Consider the following 15,384-nt stretch of genomic DNA (forward strand, 5'->3'; position numbering starts at 1 on the left):
TCTCCAACATTTAGTTGGATTGCCACGAAAGTTGGTACGCGATACATTTTGGGTCAATATTACTGTGATTTGTTGCTGAAGAACAAGCAAATTTGAATATTGATGGAGCATTTTAATTTTCTTGGTCTGCTGCATGGATGCTTTTGGCTTGGGACCAGAGAGCACATTTTGGGTTTAACCTGAGGTCTTTAACTCCCAGTAGAGCTTATGGACTGGTCAGCTGCTTCATGGATGCTTAAAACTTCAATAAGAGCAAGATTGATCAATTTTGCTCAGAGATATAGCTCTTTTATTGCTGACAATGAAGTTAAGTTTTGTTTTTTTTTTTAAGACTTTCAATGGGAAGTTTTAAAGAGAGGTGAGATTAATCTAAATGTCAATGATCAAGAATTGTGTTCATTTTCTTTCTTTCTGCCTTGTAACAATTGGGGTAGAAAGAGCAAGAATCTACCATATTTTCTGAATAGTGTTTAGATCTGTTAATGTCTAACCACACTTTAAATACCAAAAATATTTTTGAATATGTCTGAATGCTCATGTTTCTTTAAATTTTGCAGTTTTAGATGAACAACCAGGCCTGGGATAAATCCTTTCCTTCCTTAGGGATACATATAGATCCTTATACAGGATGAAAAGAGAGCAATGGTGAACACAAATGAGGACAACCATGGCTGGGAGGTTAATTCAGGTAATGTGATTGGCGGTCTACCTGACATGAAATTGGACATGGAATTTTCCACTGCAGCAAACCTCAATTGTTCTGTATTACAAACAGGAACAAACACTAAACGCAGTCTGCAGGTGCACTTTAGCCAAGGATCAGTTTAAGATTGGAACAGTGAACCAGTTAACCCAGTTTTCTTTTCCTTAAAGAAATATTCCTAATAAGCACTAACATAATGCATAGATGTTACAGCAACCGACTGGATGACTGTGACCATGTCGACATCTGCTGGTCATACACCGTGGCTGCCAGCACAGCTAAAAGCTTTGCCAAAACTCCCATCAGGCTCGGCCCCCTGCTGGTACAACACTACTCAGCATTATGCACTGCGGGGTACATATGATGGCTACAAAATGAGCATACAGCACCGCATGAATGCTCTGCTGGACAGGAGCTCATATGAGCAAGTGCATGAAATTAAAATGTGCAATAGAAATGCATGTGGTGGCTTTTCCTCTAATGATTCTGTACAGTCTGTGCTGAGAAGTGGTTTTTTTCTGTCCCAGGATAAAAGCACCGACCTGACAAATGAACAGAAAAAGGCAACTCCACACACACGAAGTGTAATTAAATGACAATTTATTTTTATAGTCATGCTGATTAAGTACAATGTGACGTTAACATAATGATATCCAAATTTTGCTATTCCCTTAAGGTATTCTCTAATTTAATGAGAAAGCCTGAAACTTCTTTAAAATGTCCATAATAAATTAATAATAATAAAAATTTACTAATTTGTACAAATGTGGCAATAGGAAAAGGCAAACAAAACAAATATACAAATTTTAAATAAAGGCATGTATTGCAGAGCAGCTTCAAAACTGGATACAAAGATTCATACAAACAGGGTAAAATGTTATTTAAACAAATCTAGAAACAGTTTTTGCCTATTTTTTTGCTACATTAACAAAAATCTTCATATTGTCTTCTAAATGTTATTCAGTTGCCGAGAGCTTTATCGAGGTTGGTCTTGATGGCATCAAGGAAGTCTGTTGTGTTGACATAGTGTTCATTTACCTTGCAGCTACAATTGAGAGGGTAGACAGTGATTAGTTGACATTATAAAGTGTGTATTTATGTGTAAATATTAGAAAAAAAAAATTCTACAATATGAATTATAAATGAAAATGTAATCTCACTTGGCCAAGCCATGGATGCAGCCTGCAAGATCCTTGGTCATTATACCATTTTCCACCGTTTCCACACAGACTTTTTCCAAAGTTTGGCAGAACCTGGAATTTGTAGTGCAATAGCAGTTAAAATGATATAAAACTGTATAAATATATAATATATGTCAAATGAGTAGATGACACTAATAAGATATGTACTTTATCAAATCAGAATTCTCATCCAGTTTGCCTCTGTGCTCCAGCCCTCTGGTCCAAGCAAATATGCTTGCAATGGGGTTGGTACTGGTTGGTTTTCCCTGTAGAGTAATGTTAGCATTGGTCATTAAAAAACAAAACAAAACTGCAGGTGTAAATACTTTTTATGTTAGGTCAATAGCACAAGAAGCTCGCAAGAATAACAGAAAATAGCGTGAAACTTTGCATTTTAGTTGCAGTAAAACTTAACATTTTTACCTTTTAAACTCTAAACCCTAAAAATCCCTGTAACCCATAACCTAACATATAGTCAAAGCTCTGAGTCTTTTCAGATTGATTCAGTGGCTCTTACTATCTGGTGTTCACGGTAGTGCCTGGTGACAGTGCCATGGGCGGCCTCAGCCTCGATGGTTTTGCCGTCGGGACACACAAGCACTGATGTCATGAGACCCAGAGAACCAAAGCCTGGTACAAACAGAAACATGGCATTAGAAGGAAATCACATCAGCATGAAATCACGAAAACATGAACATCACGTCCAAATAATGCAACATTGGGAGCTCTGCAAACATACTCATTATCCAACCGTAGTCTACTTACCCTGAGCCAGAATGTCTGACTGCACATCTCCATCATAATTCTTGCAAGCCCAAACAAATCCTCCAGAGGACTTCAGGACCTGGGCCACCATGTCGTCAATGAGACGGTGCTCATACCAGATCTTCAGCTTGTCAAACTGCGGCTTGTAGTTTCTAAAGGAAAACAAAGAAAAATTCAGCGGCTTTGTAGATGTTAAACAACCAATAATAAAACATGTTGATGGCTCAGTGAAGAATGTTTTCCTCTAGCATCAGAAACAGCACCAGGTCTAATACTCTACTGCTGTGTGTCTTACCCCAGCGACATGTACTGCACATTTCAGCTTATGGCCATGATGAATCTCATGAATGGCACAAGCTGAAACATGGGGGTTTCAATGAAATTAAGAACCTCCAAAGCAGGTGTAGCTTTCTCAAGTACCTCTGCTCTGCTCTCTTTTTAAAGTACATCTTACTTCTCAAAGATGTCCTGGAAGATGTCTTTAAAGCGGCCATCGTAGGCCTTGAGGATCGTGTTCTTGGTGCTCATGTATAGGGGCCACTTCTTCTGGATGGCATACTGGAAGCAGCTGTGAGCAAATCCACTGATGGACTGAGCAAAGAAAACATAGCACTTGCATGATAAATAGCATCATAGAACATTAAATTAAATTAAAAACAAGGAGAGTACCCCAAAGTATCTCATCTTTCTCATGTAACCAAACCTATAAAGAAAAGTTACTATTACCTCATCAGTGTTGTACATTCCCATCCCACAACCTCCTGCTGGGAAGTCATACACCTCCCACTCCTGCTTTGTGCTTCCATCAGCTGGGGTAAAAACAATCTTAAACTTGCCAGGCTGGTTAATGACAAAGTCCGTGGCCCTGTACTGTGAGACAGTCAGACACTGGTATGTGAGTCTGCTCTGCTTTAAGTTTGGACAGAAAGAGAAGATGCACATTTGTCTTGTTGTTTTTTGTTTACCTGATCTCCAAAAGCATGCCTGCCAATTGTTATGGGTTGTGTCCATCCAGGAACAAGACGGGGAATGTTTTTGCAAAGAATTGGCTCACGGAAAACTGTGCCGCCTAAGATGTTCCTGATGGTTCCGTTGGGACTCTTCCACATCTTCTTTAGTTTAAACTCTGAGGAGAAAATATAATAAACACATATAATAAGCACAAGAAGGTATTAATTTGTGTAAATATAATAGAATTAAAATGCACTCAAATACCTCTAATGAATCTGTACAAAGTTAAAACAAGTCTGAGTCTAACTTACCCTCAACTCTGGCCTCATCAGGGGTGATGGTGGCACATTTGACAGCCACGTTGTATTTCATAGTCGCCAGAGCAGAATCTATGGTGACCTGGTCATTCGTCTGGTCTCTGTAGGGCAGACCCAGGTCGAAATACTTCAGCTCAACATCCACATTGGGCAGGATGAGCTGTGCAAGATGTCAATGTGTTAATTGCCTGAGGATAATTTGGCACCGAAACCACAAAAATGCATACATGCAGAGTTACGAGGAAACATTTTGATTCCTTGACACGTCAAGTGTCAAGAAATGTGCTAGTGTTTGATTTACCTTCTCTTTGATGAACTCCCATATGATGCGAGTCATCTCATCACCATCCATTTCCACGACCGGCTGGTCCACTTTGATACGTTTTGTTGCATCTAAAAAAAAATTTAAGTTATATTACTGTTGTATTAAAGCCGTAAGAGTCTGAAAATGACAGGGGAAACGAAAGGTTAAGTTTGCACACTTGTGTAAATAAAAGGTAAAATTGTTTTTGATGTTAGGAGTTTATTCACAGCTTTGTATTATCCAAGTCTTCCAATTCGTGTCACTTTCGGGGAGCCAGCCATTGAGCTCTGAATATCTCTGAGCCGACTAGGCTTACTTTTATCATCTGAGACACCGGCATATCGTTTTTACATTACTGGCAGCTGGGTTTCACTGAGGCAGTGACCTTCGGATTATAAGAGTGCTCTGATATCATTTATTACCTGTCAAGCCCTTTTTGTACCTGACAACTAAAATAGCAAAGCAGGCTGGCACCAAACTTACTTATACACATTATTTCTCCTTTTTATTGTTTTTACGTTAGAATACAAACTCTTTATATTTTATTCATCATGACCACACTGGCTTTTCTTTACGTTATTACCTTATTTATTTGTCATTTTGTAATAATGAAACACCTCTGAATCACTTTTTGTGTAATCTTACAATGTATGACTCACCCATGGATACTTGCCAAACAGTAACATCGACTCACCTGTTTCTATCATTTCCATGTTTCCAGTCACACGCTATAACTTATGACTCTGCCACACTGTTCATCTCATGTAACCACATTAATGTTATGAGCAGTTCATTCTGAGTCATTATGCTGTCGACGGTAAACTTACAGTTTCTCTGTTGCAGTCTGTGATGGCAGACGGCGGCCGGTGAGACCACTGCGGGGTTTTGCGACAGCGCAGCGGCGGTACTCCTCGACACCGTAGTCAGAGCTTTAAGGTATCCCGCCATGTATACTAGTGGTTACTTAGCGTCAGCGACTGGTCCACTGGGACTATAGCTTCTTCCTAATGAATGGACGTAAGGCCTGTAGAACCCGGTAAACTGATGACGCTGGACGTCGGCGCTAATAACTTCCACCCACGTCAGCTTGGAGAAAGACCGCTTCGCCCCGATTGGCCAGTGGAGCCGGGGTGTTGTGCCAAAAACTGATTTCCAATGTTTCCTGCACTGGTTCAAGTTCACTTCAGCTCTTCTTCCTATTTCCTCATTTGAAACAGTAGTAGAATGCAGTATACACGCTCCATGTGTATGTAATGTGGGGTTTTTCCACATTAAAAGTCCCAACGTAACCCGCATAAACAGCTAATGTACAGTGTAAACATCTATGTCTTCTCATTTCTTTGAATGCGGAACTTCTTTAAAGAATAATAATGACAAAGAACTTAGAAAAAATAGAAGAAGAAAAAACAAAACATAGTAAATATAAAAAGATAAATAATATAAATTTGTTCCAGGTTAAAAATTCATCTGCTAGATTCTAAGAAGTGGTTTCTCTGTGTTTTAGATTTATTCACTATCAAACTACTGTTGATGTCTCTGTGAAGGTTCTCAGTCATCCAGGTCATCGTAGTCTAAAGAGCTTGGAAAGAAAAGCGTCTGCCTCGTGTGATTAGGTAGAGGGTCATTAGGGGGTCTATTGTCCCTCTTGGGGGGATACTCCCACAGGGCTTAAATCTGGGACTCTCCACCATGTGACCTTAGAACTGAAGAAGCTTCTCTGATGAGAGGTGAAACGTCTTCAAACAACTTAAAGAAGTCCAGACGCTGTTTTTTTCCAAGCTCCTTAGACTACTGTTGATACCACAAATGCTCCTAAATTTTAAAGTAATCACTAACAAACTTTAAAAAAAAAAACAAGGAGATCAAGTGTCTCTGTAATGCCTCTGGCAACTTTTTACTGACTTTGAATCCACTTCAAACTAGAATCAAACTACTTGGAATCACTGCAAATAATTGTTCTCAGTGATCACCTTTATTACATGCTTAAACACTTCTTTCCTGATGTTACTGCCCCCCCCCCCCCAACATCGGCTGCCCAATAAAAAAAGAGTATGAAGGCTCACTGACTGATTTGATAAGTTTTAAAAGTTTTTTAAAAAATTATGTAAATCATATCTTATGTCTTCTGACTTATTTTCGCAGTAACTTCCACAGGACATTTACTGCCAAAGAGCACACAGGGGATGGCACATTATGGCCAAACACCCTACTGAGACACCTTGTTTTGGGGTTTCCTTTAATTTGCCACATTTCTATATAGCATTATGCACAGTGAAAGTCAAATGTTCAAGTCAAGCTGCAATAAGCAAAATACATTTTTAATGTGGCAGGACATTAGGATTAGAGTTTCCAATGGAGCTTCTTGAAAACATGGAGACCTAAAGTATTAAAGACTGTTAGAATAGCTTTAATTAAAATCTATAGTTTCCTTAATCTCTAAATTTTTTAAATTAAATAACATCGAGTATCATTGGATTTGAAAAAACATCACAGCACTCGGTACCAAACTTTAATTTGACAATGTCTAAAAACTTTCTGGCATGATTACTCTCATAATTGGCTGAAAGTAACCCTCTTTCGGGTTAATGAAGATGTTTCACCTCTCATCTGAAAATGCTCTGGTCAGAACTGAAGAAACCTCTAAGATGAGAGGTGAGAAACAAGAACCCAAAAAAGACATCCAGTTACCTTCCACTCAAGTGCTTGAGACTATCATGACCTGGATGACTGAGAACCTACACTGCCGTATTTAAAAAATAATAGTAATTTGTCTTCAAATCGAATTAAAATGTCAAAGAAACTTTTTTTTGCAAAAAAATATATCTGGTTGATACTTGGTCACTTTCCAGTGAAGAAAATGTAAAACATATAAATGAGAATCCAAAACAACAACAACAAACAAACAAAAAAACAGTAGTTGCATGTATATGTATCAGGTTATATGTATTTAAATTAAAACAGTAAACTTCAACTTGGTTGGCATGAGGAAAAAACAAATGCCTAAGCCACTCCGTATGAAACAGACAAGACATGAGAGAAACGGAGCTCTCATAGCTCATAGTGATTTTGCACACATAAATTAAGGTAACAATACATATAACAGATGCTATACAACAAATAAAACTCAAATTTAAACACAATTCCTCTTTGGTTTTTATGTGTGATACTACTACAGATGACAGAAATCCACAAAGCTGCTTTTATAAGTGAAACTAGGCTACTTAATAGGCAGATCAAAATAAACATGCCCTCTCATCCACCTCTATAAAAATAAAGTCTCTAAAGGCTGAAAGATGTCAACTGCATTTTAAACACAGACGTGAGTGGGGTTTCTTTTCAGTAGAAAGTTGTTGAACAAAAACAACTTGTGTAAAACCTGAATTCAAGTTTTGCTCGACAGGAATGTGAAAACTCCTTGATCTATCCATTTACCATTGGCTTTGATGAAAATACTAACAATATGTGCTAATATGTGTTCACATTAGCAAGCTTCCACTTGAGTTTCTTAGGGCACACTGAGACCTTGGTTTAAGTGGTAGCTGCCACAGAGCCTTTCTTGTCAGAGAAGAAGCTCTTAAGCATCATGACTTGACCGATGCCGATGACAAACAACAGGACGGTTTCTCCGATGGACCAGTAGGTGACGCGCTCCAGCAGGTGCTCTGCTTTTGTGCGATCCTGCGCCTCTCTCAGCCTGTACCATGTCTGCGATTCAGCCACCACCTTCAGGATCTCATGAATGGCGACGCAAGACGACTCCAACTGATAACAGAAAGATTAATGGAAATTCATCAATATGTACAGTAGAAGGTGGATCGCACAGATCAGAGTCACATAAACTCACTATACATTTGACCCTAGAGGTCTCAGTACTTGAATTAAAGAGTAGTAACACTATGCTATCCTATAGTCTGATATGAAGTGCACAGTTACAACTCTTAACAATAAACACTCAACCTCTTTATTGTACTGTGCACTCCATTTTACACATTTACAATGATTGATTTTAATCTGGTATCTGCTACTCTATACCACTTTTTTATTTAGTAAGCCATTTTAAACTCTACTCTAGCTCTGTTTAATTTCAGCTTTTTTGCAAATCAGCTATACTTGATATTATTACCCAATATATTTATTTAAATCAATATTTATTTTACTTTATTATATTTAAGATATCTGTTATGTCATACTATATTCTACTGACCTACATACCATTCTTATTTAGGTTATTTTTGATACATTTTTGATACATTTCTTGTGGTTAACAACAAATGCTGGTTTTAAGTTGCATCAAAGGAATTTCCAAACTCTTTTGAGAAATAAAGTATGGCTTATCAGATGTTATACTCTGTGTTTTGAGAAGCAGCAATGCTGTCAAATTGTTGACATTTCCTCTTTTGACTGATTTGTGTAATTCCAGGAAAGGAGAGTGCATTTAAATACAATATTTCCTTGTGAGCTTAATGTGAATAACTCTTGCACCACCTTGTGGACATTATATAAACACCTTTAAAGCAGCAAAAATACTATACCAATTTTAGATTACTTGTTATCACTTTACTAAGCATAACTGATATGTCTGTACTCATTTTTCATGTCAAAATACATCCTGTTTTTTCTGATTCAAATCATGATACAAACGTCTGTGATATGACATTGCAGTTCTGCCTTCTCAAGACATGCTTGTCTAATTGAAGACAGCAATGTTTAAACATTGATAAGGTAATAAATTAGCTATCAAGTAATCCAGCATGTTCTTAAAAAACAAACAAACTGCACCTGACACACTGAAAGCACCGTGTTCATTACTGACCTGAGTCAGAGCTGTGCTTCTTTTCATGCTGTCCAGAATAGGTTCCTCATTCCCGTGGCGGAAGTCCAGATACACTACTTTGTGTGTAAAAGTGGAGAATTCATTGCTGAAGCAAACCTTGTAGACTCCCTTCATAGTTGTGGTGTGAGAGAAGCTGTCATACTGCTTCTTCTTCTCATTATACAAGGCATTGTCATGAGGATCTGTGACGAAGCAGTCCACATCATAGTTGCCCCCTGAAATAACCTAAGAGAAAATAAAACATATATAGAAGGAAAGAAAGTTGCAACGTTGCGTCGCTGTTAAATATATTGAAGTTATTGGATGTGGCTGTCTGTGTGTGTGCCAGCTGTTCCTCTGGGAATTATTGGGCTTCTCTTTAAAAGTCTTTATCTTGAAACGGAAAATAATCTGAGATAACATATGTTTTCAATTGATTAACAAAAACGGAGCCAAATTTAAGTAAATACAAAGATGCATTCTGCACTATTTTACGATTGATAGACAATTATAAATTTGTTCTTGATTTCTGGAAGCAGGAGAAAAAACTTCAGCCTAAAAATTAGTCTGACAGCATCTGCTAAATGCACACACTGACGTGATGGAGCTCTCAGAGGAACTTACTTGAAAGTCTATGTCAAACTTCACGTCTTTCTCCAGCTCCTCGTAGAAACACTGCTTGTCATTGTCAGGCAGTTCAAATGTAATCTCAGTCCCAGACACCACACATGCATTCAACAGCAGCAAACAGGTGAGTGACAAATACAACATCGCGAAAACAAAGAGAAGGTGCAGGCAGACAGACTATTCTTCACTATTCAACAGTGATGTTAACAGTTTGTAGTTCTGACGTGGCGCGAGCATGAAGAACTTCCGGGACACTGTTGTTTAGTTTTTTTATTTGAAAAAAAAAATCCAACTTCTTTCAAACGTAATATAAAGACAGACAAGACCCAATTTAAGCTTTTAACGCAATTTAAAATATTTTAACAAGTTTAGACCCACAAAGCGAAGAAATACGCTTAACCAGCTGTACAGAGATTTTAACCAATAACAGAGCATTACAACAAGTTTCCCCCTTCAAAATAAGGGCACGGGATTAACAAAAGAAGCTGGAAACGAATAGACAAACGAATTTTAATAAATAAGGGAAGTCAAGTGAATTTTGAGTTCCAAGGTAGATTAATTTGCATGCAAAATTATTACTATATATTATTACTTGCATCAGTAAAGGTTTTTAGTAAAATTATATTTTCATGGCACAAATGTACTTCATCAGTAGTTAAACCATTCACTAATGTTCAAAGGTTCTACGATGACTACCAGTTTAATTTCATCTGTTTCTACTGATGACAGTGTTACGTCAAATTATTAATTAAAATTGTATAAATCTGTTCTACATGGTGCTTTAATTTGAAAATCCCTGTAAGAGATGTCTGACGAGGCAAGCAGTATTTCTATACCTTATGCTATAGTGGGAGTAACTCACTGCAAACAGATGCTCGTAATTCAGTACAAGGTGTGTCCTGAGCACATAATTGTACTAACTATTACTACCATTACAAACAAACAAACAAAAATAAATCATAACAAAGTAATACACAACCATGGTTCTACTTTGCAATACATTTTTAAAAATGTATTTTACCTGACATTTAGAGCATGCCTGCACAAGCTGAATGGCTGCTTTAAGTAAACTCTTTAGTACATGAGTCAGCAAGCTGCCGCATTACGCCCTAATGTCTCTTGGTGGGTGTGTTTTGCGTGACATTCTATTACACAAGCACGCTGCACAGAACTCCTATGTTCTGATGTTTGATATATATATATATATATATATATATATATATATATATATATATATATATATATATATATATATATATATATATATTACCAGATACATTCCCCCACAATGCCAAAACAAATATTCACTGTATTTGAAAGCTTAAACAAACCCCAAACCAAAACCAAATAACACACAACCAACAAAAACAAAAAAAAACAAAAAAAACAAAAAAACAAAAAAACAAGTATGTCGTACATGACAGCAAGGAAATACATATTTAAACCAATGACTGTTTTCTACAGTCACTGGTTTAAATCAATGACTGTTTTCTACCGTCATTGATTTAAACCAATGATTAATTTAAACGGAAACTTATTCTGAAAAATCTCCCTTAAGTTCCACCACGCCCTCCACTTCCGGCTAGTTTATCGTTACAAATACAAAACGGGAAAACACGTATTTGTCGTTTTCGCCGTTGTTTGTGGTAGCTGACGTAAAGTTCCTTCCACAAAAACAGATCGTTGACTGCAAGTCTGCAACAATATTAACATTTCAGCTTCTTATATAAGTTCCAGAATTGCTTAAACAATGCAAAACTACGCAGAGGCTGTTAAGGACTTCACCGAGAGACATGCAACTTGCCTCACAGTTGTCTTTGTTGCAGGTAAGCCTAATTCTTTATTAAATGCATACTGTTTAAGCTTTGTTAACTTGCACATTTAGTAGGATTTCTGATACGGTAATGAAAGGAGATCAGGTAAGCACTTTGTTCTGTCATGACAGATTATTGCTGTTACTCGTAGGTGTGAAATTCTAGAAATATATAACCGTATGTAGCTGCTTGATTTAGCTTAGAATAAACATAAGAGTAAAAGGTAGTAAAAGGTCAAATGAAAAGTCTTCAGAACATTCTCTTACACCCTGTTCATAGCATAAATATATTTTTTGTCAGGGGTAGGCGTGCTGGCCTTCCGCAGATGGATGGCAGGAGGAGTGTGTCGGAGCAAGGCCAGGCTGGAAGGGAAAACAGTCCTCATCACTGGAGCCAACACTGGTATTGGGAAAGAGACAGCCCTGGACATGGCCCAGAGAGGTAAGACCCTCCATGTTTGTTTGTTAAAGAAAAGTACAGAAAAACAAAAACATATGTAAAGGCTGTGTCTCACGTCCTGTACATGGGTGTAGGTCATCTTCTGCACAATGAGCTACCAGAAGATTTTCTGTAATTTCGCAACTTATTTCAGTTTAAGCTGGATTTCTATATTGTGTAGAAAAAAGACACACTGTTATAATTGCACTACCTTTTCTCATATTAAGATAGCACCAGGATTAAATATGCAGATAAACATCTGTACAGTGACAGACAGAGGAGATTCACTGGTCTAAACCACTTAAGTGGAATGTATGTGGCCCGTGGTGTAAAATGAGTTTGAAATCATATCAGCCGTCTGGAACCATGAATTCTGCTTTCCGGCCATCAGTCTGTCCCTGAAGCTCAAGGTCACTTGGGTTATACAGCAGAGCAGTGATGCAGAACACATCAGAAAGTCTACTTCTGAATGTCTTCAAAAAATAAAGTAATAAAAAGATAAGGTTTTAGAGTGCCCTAGTCCAAATCCAGACTTAAATATGATTAATATAGTTTGACATTACCGTAAACACGCCATTCATACGCTCCATATAAAATAAGAGTTTGCCCTTATATTTGGATATTGACTCCTAAGAGTTACTTAACTTAAAACTAATAGAAGGGTTTTGCTGACTTTTTTTTTTTTACATTCTTTTAATTAAATGAAGCACTGCCAAAAATGATGAATTAAATCTCTGTATAGATGTAAAAAGAAGCCATATCTACAGTCCTGTCTGGGACATTTGGTACTTAATGAAGAATATTATATAATAACCATTCAGTAACAACCCAAAAATGATAGAATATTAAATAATAAGTATCAATGACAATGACAGCAGCTAAAAATAAATCTTTAACCTCAACTAGTACTTTGGTTGCACATTCTCTGGTGTTTACATGTAAATATGAGTCACTTTTGTATGTTTTTTCTTTTTCTCCAAGGGGCCAGAGTGATCCTGGCCTGCAGGGACATGACTAAAGCCCGTATTGCAGCAGATGAGATCCGTCAGAAGAGTGGGAATGGCAATGTGGTGGTAAAGAAGCTTGATCTGGCCTCACTACAGTCTGTCAGAGACTTAGCCAAAGATGTGGAAAAGAATGAGGAGCGCTTAGACATCCTCATTAACAATGCAGGTATTGCAGCAGTTGTACCTGGTTTTTTTTTTTTATGTCTCTGTAAAGCACTTTGAATCACCTTGCTGTTGAAATGTGCTATATAAATAAACTTGCCTTGCCTTGCCTTAGTCAGTTAGTAGAAGTTAAATGTTGTCATCTTTATGGGATCCTCATACAGATTCTTAGGAGGGTAGAATAAGTTATTTGGGGTTGAATGATACTGACAGACACTGAGAAATTAGTTATTTGTATGTTTTTATTTTTTGTAATTTTCTTACTTTCTTGGTTTTTTTTTTTTTCAATTTTGTTTTTTTTTTAGGTATTATGATGTGTCCTAAGTGGAAGACCGAAGACGGCTTTGAAATGCAATTTGGCGTCAACCACCTGGGACATTTTCTTCTCACCAACTGTCTCCTTGACCTGCTGAAGAAGTCGGCACCAAGTCGCATTGTGATTGTCTCCAGCCTGGCGCATGAGAGAGGTAAAATCTTGGTGCTAAAGTCAAACAACCAAAAAAACTTTCTTTGTCACACCTGTTTAAAATAAATTTCTTGCAGGTCAGATACACTTTGATGACATTAACCTTGATAAAGACTACACCCCTCAGAAGAGCTACCGACAAAGCAAGCTGGCCAACGTTCTCTTTGGCAAAGAACTGGCTACAAGACTGAACGGTAGTGTGACAGGAGTTCAGACACGTGTATAATATACAGTATGTTACAAATAACCATTTTACTTCCTGTTTTCTATCTTTGTATCTTGAGTTAATGAGCATCGTTACCATGATTTTAACAGTATTGCGGTGTTTGACGCACGCCTTTTTCTGATGAACCTCTCATTAGGCAGCGGTGTAACCGTCTACAGTCTTCATCCGGGGGTCATCCGCACAGAGTTAGGCCGCCATCTATTTAATTCATTTCCTATGTGGAAGATAATGCTAGCAAAGGTCTTCATGAAGTTGGTCAAAAATCCCTGGGAAGGAGCCCAGACCACCGTCTACTGTGCTGTGGACGAGAGCCTGGCAAACTCCAGTGGCCTCTACTACAGGCAAGTACATCTGACTGGAGAAAAATGATGTGATCACAGTAGAAAAAGAAATGCTCTTATCCTACCAATTAATTATTCTAATATTAACAGAGGCTGAGATAAACAACAATAGAGTGAAAGGTTTTTAATACAAGCAGTTTGCAACCACACTGTATGACACTCTTCATGATTTATCTCTTTTCTTCATTCCACCGTACAGCGACTGTGCTCCCAAAAAGCCAGCACCACAGGCCCTGAATGATGCTGCAGCCAAGAAGCTGTGGGACCTCAGTGCTTCCATGGTTGGTCTGTCTTAAGCACAGCAGCCTGCCATGCCTTTATCAGCCCTGCTGTTTTTTGGCATTTCAGCGACCCTGTTTATATGGGCAAATAAAGTGCTAATCGTTACAGCCTTGCACATCACAATACACAATTTGATGTGCAATAAGATTTCTTTCCTGCTCAAATTTTATAGAGATTTTGCACTATTTACTCTACTCAGTATGCACTTATTAAAATCGTGGGTGTTGCTTAGTCTTTATTTTATATATACTCTGTATACTTTGCATACTTTATCATTTGCACAGGTACCCCAGTGTGTACCTGTGCATTACAGCTATATCCTTATGAGAACAAGGTGATAATTACTTATTATTCTGCCATTTGGGCTTATTTTGACAGCATGTTCTCATATATAATATTTGCTTTTATTCATGGCATTTAACAATTACTGACACATTGTAAAAGGATTTTATTTTTTAATTTTTTATTTTTTTTGGTGTTGTCGATTTTGTATTGGGTTAATATGTAAACGGAGAGGTAGAATGTGTTGAAGCAGGGCTGAACCCAAGGAAGTGACCTTAAGCGCTAGCAGCCGTGGGAAGATTGTTGTACTTGACAGGAGAGAGTTGTCTACCAGGTGTAGAGAGAGAGAGAGAGAGTAGATGCCCGAGGGGTAGAGAGCAAGTTGGATACACCCAGTACTGTAAGTCCAAAACACTCGTCAACTCACTGAGAGCCCTCCTGTGTGTGTGTGTGTGTGTGTGTGTGTGTGTGTGTGTGTGTGCGTTTGCATGCGTGCATTTACAAGAAAATTGTGATGTTGTGTACTTTTTGTTCTCTAAGTTGAGAGTTAACTTAAAGACTGAAGGTAACATAAATAAGTGTCAAGCAAGAAACCACCAGCTGTTAAAATCTTTTGGCAATAAATTTGGCGACAAGTGTCAACACGTGCAATGACTCAACACTTTCAATGCATTTATACATATTTTTTTTTTATTTATGGGAAGT

General features: G+C 37.7%; 3 protein-coding genes across 3 annotated transcripts; 1 reads left to right on the top strand and 2 right to left on the bottom strand.

Moving 5' to 3' along the window:
- Nucleotides 1-1,321: 1,321 nt before the first annotated feature.
- LOC102799818 (isocitrate dehydrogenase [NADP], mitochondrial-like) lies at nt 1,322-5,407 on the bottom strand. The gene is made up of 11 exons (XM_006779851.3): nt 5,049-5,407; nt 4,219-4,310; nt 3,912-4,077; nt 3,615-3,775; nt 3,376-3,519; nt 3,104-3,240; nt 2,650-2,801; nt 2,402-2,514; nt 2,053-2,150; nt 1,864-1,956; nt 1,322-1,748 (listed from the first exon to the last, which is right to left on the bottom strand). The coding sequence occupies exons 1-11, from the start codon at nt 5,167-5,169 to the stop codon at nt 1,664-1,666; spliced, it is 1,362 nt and encodes a 453-aa protein (XP_006779914.2). The 5' UTR covers nt 5,170-5,407; the 3' UTR covers nt 1,322-1,663.
- Nucleotides 5,408-7,145: 1,738 nt separating this feature from the next.
- tmed3 (transmembrane p24 trafficking protein 3) lies at nt 7,146-9,891 on the bottom strand. The gene is made up of 3 exons (XM_006779852.3): nt 9,659-9,891; nt 9,035-9,280; nt 7,146-7,983 (listed from the first exon to the last, which is right to left on the bottom strand). Exons 1-3 carry the CDS (start codon nt 9,803-9,805, stop codon nt 7,750-7,752), a joined length of 627 nt encoding a protein of 208 aa, XP_006779915.1. The 5' UTR covers nt 9,806-9,891; the 3' UTR covers nt 7,146-7,749.
- A 1,349-nt stretch (nt 9,892-11,240) lies between these two features.
- Nucleotides 11,241-15,325, top strand: si:ch211-107o10.3 (retinol dehydrogenase 13). The gene is made up of 7 exons (XM_006779853.3): nt 11,241-11,487; nt 11,776-11,916; nt 12,895-13,086; nt 13,388-13,549; nt 13,626-13,742; nt 13,911-14,115; nt 14,315-15,325. The coding sequence occupies exons 1-7, from the start codon at nt 11,412-11,414 to the stop codon at nt 14,409-14,411; spliced, it is 990 nt and encodes a 329-aa protein (XP_006779916.2). The 5' UTR covers nt 11,241-11,411; the 3' UTR covers nt 14,412-15,325.
- The last annotated feature ends 59 nt before the right edge of the window (nt 15,326-15,384 follow it).

The sequence above is a fragment of the Neolamprologus brichardi genome, chromosome 1, assembly GCF_056152115.1.
Source record: "Neolamprologus brichardi isolate AB-2024 chromosome 1, ASM5615211v1, whole genome shotgun sequence".
Taxonomy (NCBI): Eukaryota; Metazoa; Chordata; class Actinopteri; order Cichliformes; family Cichlidae; genus Neolamprologus; species Neolamprologus brichardi.